We start from the raw sequence: 17,876 nt of genomic DNA on the forward strand, positions 1-17,876 counted from the left end.
GAGCTTGTTCACCCGTCTATACAACAAAAATAATACCATAAAATTAACACTTTGATTAGATGAGTGGACGACCTCTCGGCCCATCTAGTGTTAAGTGGTTACCGGAGCCCACAGACATCAACAATGTAAATGCCGCCACTTACTTTGAGACATGAGTTATAAGTCTCCGTATTACAGTACAACGACTGCCCGTTCCTTTGAACCGAAACGCATTACTGCTTCACGGCAGAAAGTATCTACCCGTGCGGACTCACAAGACGCTCTACACCAGTAATAATAATAATAAAAAAAAATAGACAAATAATAGACTGGATATTACACTAACTCTAAAAGATAGAAAAAATACATACTTAATAGATATTGCAATACCTAATTCTGAAAATATAAGGAAAAAATACAATGAGAAAATACAAAAATATATACCACTAGCAGATGAAATACGACAAATGTGGCATCAACACACCGTTAAAATTATACCCATAATAATTTCATCAACCGGACTCATTCCAAAATCATTACACACATCGCTCTCAGAACTTGATCTTAATAAAATTAAATATTCATACATTGCTTTACAAAAATCTGTAATAATCGACACCTGTTCCATAGTGCAACGATTCCTTACATCCACTACTCAAACCCCTACAACACTACACAATGAACCAACTCATTTGGCGTAAGTTAGTGCTAGATTCACATTTACCAGCATTAGCTGAGAAAAAATATATCCATAACCCAATGATTGTTAGTAAGTTGTAGTTTAAAATTAAAAGGTTACATACTTATAATTAATTAATTATTTAATATTAGTAATACTTATGAGATTTGGACCCCTATTTGGGTAAAGGCCTCCTCCATCCTTTTCCATGGCTCCTTGTCCTTGCCTGATTTAATCCAGTCGTTTCCTGCAACGTGTGTTATGTCATCAGCCCATCGTCTTAATTGTCGACCAACATTCCTTTTCCCACTGGTCCTTTCCATCGTGTGGCATCAACGGTCCATCTTTTGTCTGGGTATCGTGAGATGTGTCCGGCCCATCTCCACTTAAGTGAGAGTGCGTGGCTGAGAGCATCGGTATGCTTAGTTTTTGATGAATGTTTTCATTCTTAATTCTATGTATTCTTCTAATTTTAAACATGCTCCTTTCCATGGCTGTTTGACTACATTTAATTTTTTGTTTTATTTTATTTGTAAATATCCACGTTTGGCAGCCATACAACAAGCAGGGTAGCAGGCATGTATCAAATGTTGCCATTTTCATACGCAAGCTGTAGTTCCCTTTTAGGATTTCTTTTAGTGCCCAGAATTTCTTCCAAGTTGCGTTGATTCTTCTTGTTACTTCTTCTTCGTTGCTTGTCATTTTGAATGAGATTTGCTTCCCTAAGTAGATGTATTCGCTGACGTATTCTATATTGTTACCTTTTATCATTATTGCGCGTTCGTGATTGTTGGTTAATATCTTAGTTTTGCTTACATTCATTTCTAGGCCGATTTTTGAACTTTCGCAGTCCAGTGATCTCATCATTTCCTCTAGGTCTTTGGCAGTTTCAGCAATTATAACAATATCGTCAGCGAGCCTCAGATGGTTTAGGTAGTGTCCGTTTATGTACACGCCTCTTTTTTTCCAGTCTAGTTTTTGAAAAATAGTTTCAAGTACTGCTATGATTGATTGATTGTTGTAGTGCGTTCCAGATTGAACTGTGACTGATTCTGTCGAAAGCTTTACTGTAGTCAATGGAGGCCACATAGTTTGTATGTGGTCCATTGTGCTAAAGCCTGATCTGAATCCCGCCTGCTCCTTTGGTTGCTGCTTGTCGATGTCGTCGGATATTCTCTTTAAAATTACGGGTGATAATAGTTTTTTATATATGCTCGCCAGCAGGCTTATGAGTCTATAATTTCCTATATCTAAGGGACATCCTTTCTTGAAGAGTAATACTATGTCTGATGTACACCATTGTTTCGGTACTTTTTCTTCGTCTAGTATCATGTTAAACAATTTCGTAAAATGGCGTGTTAAAATAGGTGCTGCTATTTTAAGGGCCTCATTACATAATCCATCTGGTCCGGGACTCTTCTCAGGCTTCAGCTTATTCATTTGTTCGTACACTTCGGAGTCTTCAATTTTTCTGATGCAGTCTGTTGAGTTCATGTGAGTTATTTGCGCTTTCGTTTCAGTGTTTTTTTGTTTCTTATATAAGTTTTTATAGAAGTCTGTTGCATGGTTTATTACTCTTTATTATCTATTACTCTTTATCTTTTCTAGATTTTGTTTCTAGTGAGTTATGTTCGAGTTCTTGAATCCATGACTTATGTGTAGTTAATTTCTTGTAGGCTTTTTTGTACTTCTAAAATTCTTTATGTTTCTTGAGATAATCTCATATCTGTGGTCGTTGTAGTCCTTACGGATTGACATATTAGCCTCTTTGTATATTATGCTGAGTTCTTCTTTCATATCTTTGGTTTTATTCTTTTTTGTATGATAGTTCCGTGCGCCTTTTTATAAGCTGTATTGTGTTTTTGGAGAAAATATTATGTTGATGAGCATGTGCACTGTTTTTGTATTTTAGACTCTCTGTTATGCCTCTTTCTAGGATATTGTAGTATGTTCGGATATCATTACACTCTGTTTCTATATTTTCTGTGTGTATTCGTAGATTTTCGATATAGTTTTTAATTTCTGTTTCTGTCTTAGGAACATTAGATGGTGTTGTGTAGGTTCTTCTGCTCTTTACTGGACGACTTAAAAGTAATGATGCTCTCACTAATCTATGATCGGAAGAGAATTTAAATTTGCTTAGTACCCCGACATTAGTTATGAGTTTATGGTGATTTATCATTATAAATTTTATTTCATTATTAGTTTTTTGGTCTGGTGATAACCATGTCCATCTGCGGCTCTTCTTCTTTTTTAAGAATGAGTTCATTATTGACAGTTTGTGTTGGTAAGCATAACTTAAGAGACGTTTACCTCTTTCATTACTCACTCCGTAACTATATTTTCCCATTACTGGATAGTAGTTTGTTTTCGGGCAACCTATTTTCGCATTGAAATCTCCCATGACTATGACCTTTCCTTCCGTCTTGGTGTGAGTATATTCAATGTCTTCGTAAAATTTTTCAATTTCTTCTTCTGTTGATCTCTCTGTCGGCGAGTACGCTTGGATTATTTAAATTCAAATTCAGAATCATTTATTTCAACTTAGATGTCAGTATAACACACTTGTTGAATGTCAATATATATTGATAAGGGGAGGCTTTCAAATTTTATTTGTAAAAGTGCTACTCTTTCTGAGATTCCTATAAAGTTGGAAATCAAAATTCTAACTTTAGCGTCCCAATACATTTTTGAAAATTTATTGTACGTGCGTAAAAACATTGTAGAATTCCCCAGAGTCTGCGATTTGCATAATGTGAACACTAGGAACAAACATAGGCTTGCGTTGCCGGCGGCTCGAATTAAGAAAATAAGCAACTCTTTCAGGGGGCTGGGTGTACAGCTTTTCAACAAGATCCCACAAAACGTTCAACTACTACCTGTTCATAGATTTAAGAAAACTGTCAAGGAACGTTTGTGCAACAAGGCATATTATAAAGTTAAGGATTTTTTACTAGATGGCACTACGTGGGAATGAGGCGTTCGCTCCTGGCCTTTTCATTTTTCATTATTATTATTATTTATTTGAATTGTATTTTTTTGACTTGTTTTTTTGTATACTGTAAATATGTTTTCTTGTTATAAAAAAAAAAAAAAAAAATAGTTGAGAAAATACAAAAAAAAGCCCGCTGAGTTTGTTTCGCCGGTTCTTTTCAGGACTGTGGCTTTTTTTTGGAACCGGTGGTAGAGTTAACATTTTCTTTTACATTTTGACATTCAACAAGTGTGTTTTTGATGACATCCAAGTTGAAATAAATGATTTTGAATTTGAATTTGAATTTGTTGTTTTTATATTTTTTCTTGATTAGAAATCCTACTCCATGTAATCCTTTAGTTTCGCCAATGTAGCAAAAGATAAGGTCGCTGTACTCTTCGATTTTACATCCCATTTTTCGAATTTCTGCGAGGCCTAGAATGTCCCAATTAATATTTTTAGAGCATTCGTTAATTCTAGGAATCGTTCTGTTGATGAAAGTGTTCTTACATTATAAGTGCAGATTTTGAGGCTTTGTTTTACGTTTTGGTCTGTTTCTGTATTTGGCTCTACATTACTTACTACTTACATGTAGTATGTAATGTGAGTCGGATGATGAACATAATTTCGATGTTTTTCAACAAGTGTCACGGTGGTGTCCGATAAGCGGGCTGTCAAATGAAGAATTAAGAGTAAAGATTGCATATTGTGTATGGAAAATACAAAAATATTGAAGTGGTAAAAGAGACTGATCTATTGTAATTCAGTGACCCTGTAATACTAAGGTAATAATAATAACGCTACTTTGCTGCTAAGAATGCTGCCTAAATCAAAAATCTTGAATTCAAATTCTAACCATCGATTTAGGAAACAAGAAATACGTTAAAAAATTGTTTGTGTATTTTATTGTCGTTGAAGGCGAAGCTTAGGCGGTCAGATCCTAAGTGACCTCCCCGGCCCAAGGACATCTGCTACTAAGACTTGTGAACGGTTGGTTAGTTCTTTTCGTCGTCTATTTTATGCACATATGAGAACGGTCAGTTCGTTCCTTGTCGTCTGGTTCGTGTCCCGTTTCTTAGGATGTCATAAAGTGTACTGCCTGCCGCTAGTCACGTGCGCCCTCGTTCCATTTCTCTCTTTATTTTTAAATTCTTGTCAAGTGTCTGTCTTAATCTGTGTCCAGTCGTTGTAAGTCTCATGTCCTGTCAAAGACGTTGCACGCCACGACAACTTATAAAGGGGTTTCATGACGAGAGGTTCACGTTCTCAGGTGTGCGGGCTGCGCGGCAAGGAGCCCATCGTGTGCTGCACCGACTGTGACCTCGTGGACAACATCGAGTGAGTTGTGCCCCTGTAAATCCAGCTCGTCTGAATCAGTCATTACCAGATCCATTACAGATTCAATTTTCTTTTTTTTTTTCAGAAATATATACCTCTCGCGCCAACATTCACGACTCGAAAAAACGAACGAGAAGTCTTGGGACGGTATAAACGCTTTCTGTATTCATTGTTTTCCCTTGTTATCTTCACTTGTTACGAACTAATTGTGGAAAAGTCAATTTTTACACCCGGTGGCCGTGAGAGCATTCGCCCGTATAGCACAAAACACAAACTTATACCCATTTTCCTTCCTTTTCCTAAACCCTAACATATGGCTATCTCCAAGCGAAGTAGAACGGGAGTCCTCAGCGGGGTGGGTAGCATTTTAGGCGCCTTGCAAGTTGACGTGCAAGAATGGCGGTGACCACTCGCTATCAGGCGGACCGCATGCCGCAAGTGCTACACGGCTCCCGTTGCCCGCAGACATTCACCCTGACTACTACAACAGCAGAAGAATTCACTGTACAGCACACCCAAATGTAGATTTATCTTGTCATTACATCTCTACATATAGCTATGCGGATGATGGATGACATGGTGGAAGCGTAGTACCGGTCATAAGAGTTCTCTCTGAGCTGGGCTCACCATCGAAAATTCATACTTTAATACCACTAATGCGAGTGTAACTTCGTCTGTTGCGCTTTCACGCCAAAACTACTGAACCAATTTAAATGACATTTGGTATACAGATAGTCTAGAGCCTGAGAAAGGCTTTTACTTTTTAATTCGAAAAAGGATGCAAAGGGTTGAAAGGGCGGGATGAAAAGTTACATGGAAGTATCGTCATTTTTTGGAACTAAACGCTTGAAACTTATTTCTTAATTTTGTTGTAAAAAGTTATGCCAATTTAAAGAATCACGTAGTTGGGCGTTTGTAGATTGTTTACGCCTGTGCGCCGCGCTGCAGCCTCGGTCACCGTCCTCGCCAAACCCGTCGCTTGCGACGAAGGGTTCGACGAGTAAATTAACTAAAGTAACGAGTAAAATAACAGACACAGCCCACTGAGTATCTCGCCGGATCTTCTCAGTGGGCCGCGTTCCGATCCGGTGGTAGATTCTGCGAAGCACTGCCCTTGCTAGGGCCAGTGTTAGCAACACTCCAGTTTGAGCCCCGTAAACTCACCTACACGTTAAGGAGAAGCTGAAATAGCGTCTCAAGGCTATCAGAATAGGGAGGGGGAAAAAAGCGCTGCTGCCTACAGCATTCAATTATTCGCAGCGCACGCACGTATTCCGGAGGCGGTGGCGTATTAGTAGCATTCGATAACACTGACTGTTTGCATATTTTATATGTTTGTACTTTAGGATTTATAGGGCTTGTAAATACATATTGTGTGTATTTAGTATAGTTAGGCATTTATTTTCTTGATTTTCTTTATTTCTTAATTTTATGTGTAAAAATCTGAAAGTTATACAATTTAGTCGTATGTGATAAGAACATATTTGTTTAGGGTTTAGAGGGTTTGTAAATACATATAGTATGTATATTTTGTATAAGTTAGTTTGATTTCAAGTTCTTGATTTTTTTATAAACCTTATAATTTACCTATTTAATTTAAAATATTTCTCAATTTTTAGGTTTAAAAAAAAATTAGTAATTTCTGATTAATACATATTTGTTAGCTTAGGTCAGTGATATTTATAAGATAGGTTATTTTTCTTGACTTGCTTTGATTAGTTAGGTTTTTTTTTTTTTTTTTTCTAAATATCAGGAAATACTTACAGTTAGATCTTTGGAAAAAGTACATTTTTGTTAGCTCAGATTAGTATCTATTACACATTTCGTTTGTTTTCTATAGTCAAAAGATTAGGTTGACACATCTTAATAGTTATTAAGCTGTAATAAAGTTAAACTGTGTAATAATCTGTAAGTATTTATAATTTAGTTTTATGGCAAGTATGTGTTTATCAAACAACGTTGTGTTAGTAGGTACTACTTATTGTAAGAATGCCTCGAAGGGGATCCAACCTCTCCCAGTGCAGCAGGAATGCTAAAAGGATGAGATTAGTCCGATCACAGGAATCTGAAGAAAATCATGAGGCAAGACTCACTGCATGTCAGGAACGTCAGGCCAGGTTTCGTGCTACAGAAACTTCGGCTCAGCGAGTATCTCGATTGAGTTCACATCGTTCTCGAATGATGGCCACCGAATTAGGGAGAACAGGGAACAGCGTGAGGCACGTTTGTCCATCGATCGTGAATCTCATGAACTATTGCGTGAGTCTGAGACTTTCACTGATAGGGAATCCCGTCTGAGTTCTGAGAGGGCTCGGACAGCAAATGCCCGGTCTCAGGAGACACTTGAAGAACAGGAAGCACGACTCACTGCCGATCGCGTTTCCAGTGACTCTATGTTTCGCGATGATAATAAATAAAGCCCAAGGTCAGACGCTAAGAGTTGTGGATGTAGATCTAAGCGTTAACTGGTTTTCACACGGTCAGCTTTATGTAGCTCTGTCGCGTGTTAGCAATCTTAGCAACCTGTATGCTTTGATCCCAGCTGGCTATACGTCTAATGTCATGTATAGAGAAGCATTACTTTAAATTAGATTTTTCTAATTACCCAAGTGACGGTGTTTATACACCAACAGATATGTTTTTTTTTTATTGCTTAGATTGGTGGACGAGCTCACAGCCCACCTGGTGTTAAGTGGTTACTGGAGCCCATAGACATCTACAACGTAAATGCGCCACCCACCTTGAGAGGCTGTTTCGAGGTCAGCCATGGACAGGCTGAAGAAAATATGGGGGAATCGAAATATCACTAAAGCCACTAAAATCAGACTTGTAAGAGCGCTGGTCTTCCCCATTTTTCTTTATGCTGCTGAGACCTGGACATTGAGAGAAAGTGAGAAAAAGAGGATAGATGCTCTCGAAATGTGGTGCTGGAGAAGAATGCTGCAAATATCGTGGACAGAGTTCAGAACGAATCAGTCAATTCTACAGGAACTCGGCATCAAGCAGCGACTATCCTCCATCGTTCAGGGTCGCATTCTCACTTTCTTCGGGCATGTGTCGCGGCGAGGTGACGACTCAGTTGAGCGCCTTGTGGTGCAGGGCATGATAGAGGGTACAAGACCGCGCGGCAGATCACCGTTACGATGGACCGACCAAATAAAGGCAGCTCTAAACGGTCCCGTTAACGAGTGCACAAGAAGGGCCGCGGTACGCGAGGAATGGCGACATCTGGTGAAGCACACCACCAACCAAGTGATGACCACGACCACTCTGTCAAGAGTGCATACGACTGAGAAGAAGAACCTTGAGATATAAATTCTAAGGTCTCAGTATAGTTACAACGGCTACCCCACCCTTCAAACTGAAACGCATTACTGCTTCACGGCAGGAATAGGCAGGGCGCTGGTACCTATCCGTGCGGACTCACAAGAGGTCCTACCACCAGTGATTACGCAAATTATAATTTTGCGGGTTTTTGATTTTTATTACACGATGTTATTCCTTCACCGTGGAAGTCAATCGTGAACATTTGTTGAGTACGTATTTCATTAGAAAAATTGGTACCCGCCTGCGGGATTCGAACACCGGTACATCGCAACAACGAATGCACCGGACGACTTATCCTTTAGGCCACGACGACTTTGTCTCAAAAGATTTGAAAGCCTTTTTTTTAAAAACTGTTGGAAATTTATGCCCCTCATAACTCTGTGAAAAAAACAAGTTTTATTGCAATTAGTGAAGTGACATTTGTTTTGCATGCTTAAGTCTATGTTGAAGAAGCCATACCTATTAATGCAGGTACGTACATTAATTTGTTTTGTGTTTATTCAGATAACATGATTTGAAAAAAATATTACTAATTACATTATTTTTGGGGTCACCAGGGACAGCAATATGTGTAAAAAGAACCGGAGCATGGGGTGACTCGGGATGAATATGTGGGATATTTCGAAGTTTTTTAATCTTATTTACTTACCTATTACCTACCTATCAAAAAGAGTGAATTTTCAGAAGGTAGGTTGGCAATGTATAAATTGGCTTGAGAATTGCCTGAGAATATGTTTTAGTGACAAATGGTGTTTGATAATGTAAATAATATACGTACTAGTATTTGTTTCAGTATGCCTCGCAATTATAAAAATATTCGAAACAAAACATAAAAAATACGATGAGAATATTATTACAACTGCTCTTCGAGCATATGAAACCACAGAAATGTCATTTGTAAGCATAGCGAAATAATGCATTAATCCAAAATCTGTTCTACAGAGACACTATACTCAAGTTATGAAGAAACCGGGTGGGTAAACAGTTTTGAGTTGAGTCGAGACATAGAAGAATATATTATTGAATATTTGAATGTTTGTTCTGAATGGGGCTATCGCCTGACACTTACGACTGAGGCTTTTAGTAAAAGGATTTTTAGATAGATCAGACATAAAGATTAAGAGATTCACAAATAATATGCCAGACCCTGACTTTGTTGCTGGCTTTTTAAGAAGACTTTACGATAAAATTTCTGTAAGAATAAGAATAAATAATAATGCCTACAGACGTCTCTTATTTACGTCCCTACCTATCTACTCCATTATATTTTTTGTCTTTTGACAGCCCTGACCTGTTTTCTCTAGCAACCACTTGTGCGTCCCAACTGACCCCACATTCAGTCTGAAAAGGGACAGTATAGTTTTTAGTAAATAAATTAAATACCGATTAAATAAGTGTTATTTTATAAAGAGTATTGTATTATTTAGGTTAGCGGACATAGGTACATTTCATTCAAATGATATTCACTTTTATTAATGTAAGTCTATAAAATTATAGTGCAAAGTTCAATTTTGTCCCTTTTCACCCCGTGCTGCGGTACTTAACCACCATATTAAATTTTCTAATGATTTTCTAATATAACCTTATGGCATTTGACATGACATTGACAGAATGCGTGCTGCAAATATCGTCGAAGTGGATGTAAAAAAACTGAAAGGACTTTTTTTTTGTTTTTTTTTTCCCTACCTAAGCTGGTAGCCTTAAGAGGCTATTCCAGCGTAACCATAACTAGTAGGTGAGCTCACGGGGCTCAAACCTGACGACGTTGCTAACACGAACCCTAGTAAGAGTCGTGCTTCGCAGAATCTACCACCGGATCGGAAACGCGACCCACTGAGAAGATCCGGAGAGAAACTCAGTGGGCTGTGTCTGAGGGTTAATTTACTCGTCGAGCCCTTCGTCGCAAGCGACGGGTTCGACGAGAACGGTGACCGGTGCTTGAAGTACTTAAAAGCACCGTTAGTGGATCGGGAGGATCCGAAATGACGTGTTTTGGGCGATGTCGACTGCTTTCCATTCTGTCCGCAGGATCGGGAATGTAGTTACCGGCGGCCACGATGAGAGGGTTCTCGTGTCGTGCCGCTTTATCGAAGTGACGCATCGACGCCGACTGAAGATACTTACTGATGGACTCTAGGTCCAGGTCGTCATCGAGGTCGACGGTCCTGACGAACCACGGGGCTCCGACGGCTATCCTACAAAAACGGGATTGAATGATTTGGAATGATTTTAAGTGAGTGCGGGCCGCGTGAGCGAACACTACACTTGCATAGGTCATGACGGGCCGTATGCAAGTTTTGTAGAGTGTCACCTTATTTCTAAGGGACATTTTACTTTGCCTGCATATCATCGGGTAGAGGCGTCCTAGAATGAAGAAAAGGACGTGAGGTCGAAATGGGACTATCTCTGTGATGAGTCTTTGAACATTTCATTCACACCATTGAATTTAATTCAGTATAACACATTGAAGACACAGCTTAGGCCATTCACTACATTCACTACATGACGTCGTATATCCAAAGTTTCGAGGTTTTTGTGCTTTTTGTAGTCATTCGCCTCTAGAATGAAATACACCGGTATACACCGTTCATTGATACGACTATGATAATGACATTGGCCAACGATCATAAGCGTCAACAACCGCTTAGAATCAGACGGGTCTTATGCTCCTTTGCTTTCCAGGGCAAAATATCAATTACATTTCGTCGAAGTGCTTAGTGTTTTTATAATGAAAACTAATTATCTCTCAGACACTAATACTAGCATCAAAATAATTGTTTCAGCTTGCATCGACAATGCTTTATACATACCAGACTACCACTGCAAAAGCACAGTTTCCTATGGCTTTCATAAACAATACAACCCCGAAAGGAAATGTCACTCAATAGTCTCCAGCGCGTGGTCTCCGGTCGGCGGTGAAGACGCTGAAAGAGCGGAGTTCCCCTTCATGGTAATGCACCGCAGAGATCGTAAGGGCAGGGCACGTGTCGGCGAGGCTCGCATAGGTACTGATGTGCACGTGTGCTGCAGGCGCTGCTGGGGTTCGGACCGAGCGCGGAGGAGGCGCAGTGGCTGTGCGGCGGGTCGGTGCTCTCCGCGCGGTACATCCTCACGGCGGCGCACTGCATCTCCGAGCCACGCCTGTCAGTTCACTCGCCGGCGCCACGCTACCACGCACACGCACACACAGACACTAGACGCCAATAAACAGCACGCCCTGTCGTCCGCAGGGGACCCTTGAAGTACGCAGCTCTCGGCATCCTGAAGCGCTCCGACCCTCCTGAGATCTGGCAGCGGCACACCCTCGCCCAGGTCATCCCGCACCCCGACTACGCCTCGCCCTCCAAGTACCACGACATCGCGCTCCTCAAGACAGAGAAACAGTATGTGTTATGTAAATGTAATCATTAAATAACTAACATCACACTACATTGGAAAATAATGTCGTAAAACTAAAATAGAGAACGCTGATAAATAAGATTGGATTATTATGTTATATAAATCAATTTTTAAACTATTCTTACGCTTGGTTAGTAGTTAGTCGAATATTACGTCCGATGTTTGTAACGTGTCAATGAAATAAATAAAAAAAAAAGACAAGAATTCGATGAGATTAGTTCTGTTAACAGATTTTGTTCAGGGAAATAAATATAAGCAGTTCGCGCGCGCATCCCTCCGTGTGGGCGCGTGTTGCTAAACGCTAGTGCGTATCGCGATAAAATGACGCAAATTTTATCGTGAAATGTAATGCGTGCAATATAGTGATCGACGAAATGCTATCGTACATTCAAATTAAGGTGTCGCTGATAGATGAGGAAACGTTAGTGCGAATTTGTATAACGTCATTCTCAGCTGAGGAAATCAGTAAGTCGAAAACGCTATTGTTTGATTCCGTGTCTGTGGGCAGGTTGAAAATGAAGCGCAAAAACAAGGGCAAAGAAGAACGACATCTCGTGGACATTGTGAATGTTTTTAAATCTATGGAACCTGATCTTTTCCCGACTTACGTTGCGAGAGATCTGGACAGATTACCTCCCGTAGTTTATGATCATTTTGATTGTAGTAAGATATTAAAAGACTTACTAAAATTTCAAACTGAAATTAACGATCTAAAGGCGACATATATCAGCAAAACATACAGAAACAAGTCTAACATATTAATTATACGTAAGCACACATACACACACATAAAAAAAGTTTTTAAAATTAACTTTAAATTTCCATAAAGATTAAAGGGGCTTAAATAAATGATGATGGTGAAATGTTACGTATTGATAAAGAATTAAAGGTATCTTAAAAAAATTGTGATTCTGAAACACACTGCCTAGGCCCTTGGATCCAATGAGGATATTCCAGCTGCTTGGCATGAAGTGAGAATTAGACAGTACTAAGTCTGGTTCCGGGTCGTTACAGCACGATCCATGAAGTGTATTCCAACAACAATATAGTCACGATAAACGGGACTATTAGAACCCTACAATAAATTAATTATAAACAACAAATCTCAAGAATCTACAGAGATCAGACAAAGTGATCATTAAAAACTTACCGATAATAATAGGTTGGGTAAAAGTCTGTTCGCATTATAGTATGTATGAACTTGTAATAAAATCTCTTTGGCTATACTATTTGTATCTGGCTGGTTTTGTTATCATTAAAAGTTTAAATTATAAAGAAGATAATTCCAAATTCAAATTGGGAAAATGTGTGATTTTTATTTATTTTTCGTACTGTCAGGATGAGTGAATATCTAATGAAGAATTTCGATACATTTTAAAATTTTACTACAAAAAAGGTAAAAATGCAACGCGAGCCGCGAAAAAAATGCGATATTATGGACCTAGTGCAGTGTCTGTGAGAGTAGCACAAATTTGGTTAGCGTTTTCAATCCGGAAATTTTGATGTCAAAGGTGCACGTCGCTCTGGTCGCCCTATTACGGATAAAATGGATGCCATTTTTGAAAAAGTGGAGCAAGGTCGGCATATCAGTAATTACAACGTAGCTGAAGAAGTGGGAATTGACCATAAAACAGTTTTAGTGCATTTGAAAAAAACTGGGTACACAAAAAAAACGATATTTGGGTACCTCACGAGCTCACTGAAAGAAACCTAATGAACCGTGTACTCATTTGTTATTCTTTGTTATGACGTAATGAAACCGAACCATTTTTGAAGAAGCTGATGACTGGTGATGAAAAGTGGATCATGTAGGGTAAGAACGTGTGAAAAAGGTCGTGGTCAAAGCCGGTTAGGCTTCACATACTGTGGCGAAACCCGGGTTAACTCGCAACAAGGTGATGCTGTGTGTGTGGTGGGTTTGGAAGGGTATTATTCATTATGAGCTATTACCACCAGGCAGGACCATCGATTTTGAACGTCACTGCGAACAACTGATGAGATTAAAGCAAGAAGATGGGAGGAAGCAGCCGGAATTAATCAACAGAAGGGGTGTTGATTTCATCATGATAACGCTAGACTTCACACACCTTTAGCCACTCAACAAAAATTAAGAGAACTTGGCTGGAAGATGTTAATGCGTCCGCCGTATAGTCCTGATCTTGCACCTTCAGATTTCCACCTGTTTCGGTCTCTTCAGAATTCTTTAGGCAGTGTCAGGTTAACACCACGAGAGGACTGCCACAACCAATTGTCGCGGCATTTCAATCAGAAGCCCCAAAATTTTTATAGCAATGGGATCATGTCCCTACTTACAAGATGGCAAAAAGTTATCGAACAAAATGGTACCTACATACTTTAGTTAAATGTAAATAAACTATATTAAAAATGTTGTGAATTTTCTTAAAAAATGCGAAGAAACTTTTTCCCCAACCTATTATAAATCGGGCACTATTCGTAAAGAGCTATTTAAGTATGAAGAGACTAGACCTTTATTGTAAATATTAAGCGCGATTTTTTTTTGTTTCCTACCTAAGCTGAGAGCCTTGAGAGGCTATTTCAGCGTAACCTTAACTAGTAGGTGAGCTCACGGGGCTCAAACCTGACGACGTTGCTAACACGAACCCTAGCAAGACCCGTGCTTCGCAGAATCTGCCACCGGATTGGAAACGCGACCCACTGAGAAGATCCGGCGAGAAACTCAGTGGGCTGTGTCTGAAGGTTAAGCGCGGCTTCAGAATGACTGGCTTTATTGGTTGCATGCGTTTTTATGCAATCGAGAACAAAAGAATAATAAATGCAGCCGCTGTCAACATTTGGACAGAATTTCATAGTTTCAGTTTGTAATTTTGTTTGTTCCAGAATAGAGTTCAACGTGAATGTGGTGCCCGCGTGTTTATACTCTGGTCAGATATCTCCCTATATTAATAAAACCCGAGCACTAGCCCTGGGGTGGGGCTATTTGGGGCCGAGGAAACGCTTGGCAGATGTGCTGCAAAAGGTCTGTGGGGCCAGATTTAACGCAGTATAAGTAATTGATGAGAACTTTTTGTTTAGTTTCACATCAACCTGATTTGTCTTTTATTAGTTTTAAGTTGGAAATGGCCTCTATTGAATAACAGTATTTATTTATGATTTACTACTTGCTACGTACTTACTTACTTACCTTGAACAAAGGCTTTCTTTGATATTAATTTTTAGTTTAAAACAAAATTGAACAATATAGTGAATGGTGACCCGTGAATGGTTATGGTGTACCCGTTTGATTCTTATTTAATTCATTATATACCGGAAAAGCCTTGTGGTATCGGACTACAATAATACCATCCTAAATCCTTCCGGGGGTATTGTAGAAGGCGATTAAGAGAGTGTGAAAAAGTATTGACTTGCTTTAACTTATTCATCATTCATTATTACGGGTCCATCTGTTCGAGTCTTTCTCCAGCCATAACGATCCCCGTTCCACTGGGTCTAGAAGACAAGGATGAGTATGTGCACCTGTATCTCGCGCATACATTTGTGCATTTTAATATATCCTGCGCAACTGACGGCTTCCATATCATTATAACCGCATCCACATATAAAGGACTTCAATTTCGGGTTAGTCCTCGTGGCCGTGGTTCGAAGTCGTCGTGGCCTGACTGATAAGACGTCCGGTGCATTTGTGTTGAGCGATGCACCGGTGTTCGAATCCCGCAGGCGGGTACCCCAGATTCCTCGCTCCGCTGGGGAGGGAATAGAAAAGATGCCCCAATAAATGGTCATTCCAACTCAATAAGTAGGGTAGCAACCGCGGCTGCCTCCGCATCTAAAATTTGCGGTCGTAGTCACCGGAAACATAATGCTAATAAATTAACATCACGAACGTTTGATGTGGCTGCACTCAGCAATACAGTTTTAGCGTGTATACTTTCTTATAAAAAAGACTCGCTTCCTCAGAGCTGTAAAAACAGAGTAGGGTGCTGTTAAAAATAACGTTGATAAACAGCTATGAGAGTACACTATATAAATCTCCGACCGCATTACCACATTACGCCTTCACATGGAACACGACTGTGTCTAAGCCTCCCTTAGACAAGTTTGGTGAAATTAAAGGCAAATTCTACAAAGCCTTAACGCACCACCTGTTCATCACCTGTTTACGCCCCAGAGAACATATCCTAGATGACTTTAATTATTCATAATTAGAACATTTAACAGGGCAACTGTTGCTTAGCCTTTGCGCACAATTAGACTTTGCAGTTACCAACAGTAGTTTTATATTACCTGCCAAGTATAAGATAATGTGGATGTACTCCATATCGAAGCACTGGCACCTTATATGTACGCTATTGTGCGTCAAAAATACCTTTCTCAAGTCCAAGTTAGCCTTGCCATGGCTAGCTGCGGTATTCAGCAGACCGGATTGCAAAGTTTTTAGGTCACATGACCTGAAACTAGCTACCAAAGCACATTTATAGGCAAATTTCTCAACATGTCTGTTCCTAATCGGAATACGGAAGTGCTGCGTAAAGCCAAAACGATGGGCATTTAGGCTTAGCTGTCGACGTCTCCGGTCCAGAAATCCTGGTCAGTGGGGACGAAGAACGGCTTCACAGCGACAGCGACGTCGATTGATCACTCCACCATGGTGTGAACGAGAAGGTTTTTGCCTTTGCGGAGTGGTCCAAATTACTCCAAATTTCCCTGTAGGAAGCTATAAACGTGTCCCATTATTGGGGCTACCCCGCAGACGAGATCGACAGTAAGCGGATTGTGCGCCGCAGGCCCGTTCACGGCCGGGAAGATTGACCAGGCCATAAACAACAATATTTTTGTCACTCCTAACTAATATACTTAAGGACATCAAGGGCTGCATAGCGACAGAATAATTTTTGCTGGCTTCTGTGGCATTGTATCAGACTTAAAGTAAGTTTTGCTATTGTGTAAACTAGCTTTCCTCGTTAGCAGTAATTTAGTAAGTCATTCTGTACAAACAAGGTTGAAGTGAGCGAGTTCACCGCCGAGGAGTGCTTGAAGCAGTATCCTCCGCACCGACACCTGCTCGACGGGTTCGACAACAGCACGCAGCTGTGCTTCGGAGACCGCGACACACCGCACGACACTTGCCAGGTTAGTTTGGTTCTCATAATTTAAGGAATCCAGATGCACGACTGAGTTGTCTCATATGACAACGTACTGTGACAGGGTGACAGCGGCGGTCCCTTGATCCTGCACGAGAGCGAGGCGGGCTGCACCAGGGCTGTGCTTGGCGTGACGTCATCAGGCGTGGCGTGTGGCGACGCGGGCGCCGGCCTCTACACGCGCATCGAGCACTACAAGCCTTGGATCGTGAGCATCGTCTGGCCTTGAAGATTTTTAACTAAACTTATTAGAAATTGTTTTAATTCATTGTTCTCTTCCAAATTGAATATAAAATAATCTTTATCGGCTTTTGGTTTAATTTGACTTTAGAAAAATACACAGAATGTTTGCTGGCCTGATACCTGCCCGTACCTGCCCGTACGCTTACGCCCTTCCTTCACAAATACTTAGTCTGGCCATAAATACTGATACAATTAAAAATAAACAAAATACTACGTTTGAATTTGGAATCTGTCATTTTTATATTATTGCTCATTGAGTTTTCTCATTTTGACGCCAATACATTGTAGAATATTTTGCGATATTAAAATGGAGTGGGGTGATAAAGAGAACCGAATCGCTGTGATTGCATTACACAAAGTAGGTATGGAGCCAAATGCCATTTTTAAAACTCTCCCTACGCTTGGTATTAGTAAAATGTTTGTGTACCGGGCTATTAACAGGTGCAATTAGACCTCCTCTGTTTGTGACAGAAAAAGATCTGGCCGTCCACGTAGTGTTCGTATGAAAAAGGTGGTCAAAGCAGTAAGGGAAAGAATTCGAAGAAATCCTGTCCGAAAGCAAAAATTTTTATCTCGGGAGATGAAGATAGCACCTAGAACCATGTCGCGTATTTTAAAAGATGACTTTGGACTTGCAGCCTATAAGAGACGTACTGGTCATCAATAACCTTGCCCAATTTCCAAATTCCCGGGAAGTGTCCTGTGGACAGAATGGAATTGAACAGCCGTATCATGTATTACACGACCGTTTCAGGGAAGTGGAAGAATGCGAGAGAGGGAATACCGTCCTCACCCGGCGCCTTGCGCCTCTTCATCC

The 17,876-nt window shown here is 40.1% G+C and overlaps 1 protein-coding gene across 1 annotated transcript in view; it reads left to right on the forward strand.

Annotated features, from left to right (window-relative positions):
- The window catches only part of LOC101744509 (serine protease snake), a 42,668-nt gene extending 25,548 nt beyond the window's left edge, over positions 1 to 17,120 (forward strand). The window contains exons 3-10 of the mRNA XM_038014329.2: positions 4,903 to 4,970; positions 5,056 to 5,117; positions 11,081 to 11,247; positions 11,328 to 11,440; positions 11,528 to 11,680; positions 14,556 to 14,694; positions 16,674 to 16,805; positions 16,881 to 17,120. Coding sequence (XP_037870257.1) covers positions 4,903 to 4,970; positions 5,056 to 5,117; positions 11,081 to 11,247; positions 11,328 to 11,440; positions 11,528 to 11,680; positions 14,556 to 14,694; positions 16,674 to 16,805; positions 16,881 to 17,045 — 999 coding nt within the window. The 3' untranslated portion in view covers positions 17,046 to 17,120. The remainder of the gene's footprint in view (positions 1 to 4,902; positions 4,971 to 5,055; positions 5,118 to 11,080; positions 11,248 to 11,327; positions 11,441 to 11,527; positions 11,681 to 14,555; positions 14,695 to 16,673; positions 16,806 to 16,880) is intronic.
- Positions 17,121 to 17,876: the final 756 nt, after the last annotated feature.

Source organism: Bombyx mori, chromosome 12, assembly GCF_030269925.1.
Source record: "Bombyx mori chromosome 12, ASM3026992v2".
NCBI classification, from domain to species: Eukaryota; Metazoa; Arthropoda; class Insecta; order Lepidoptera; family Bombycidae; genus Bombyx; species Bombyx mori.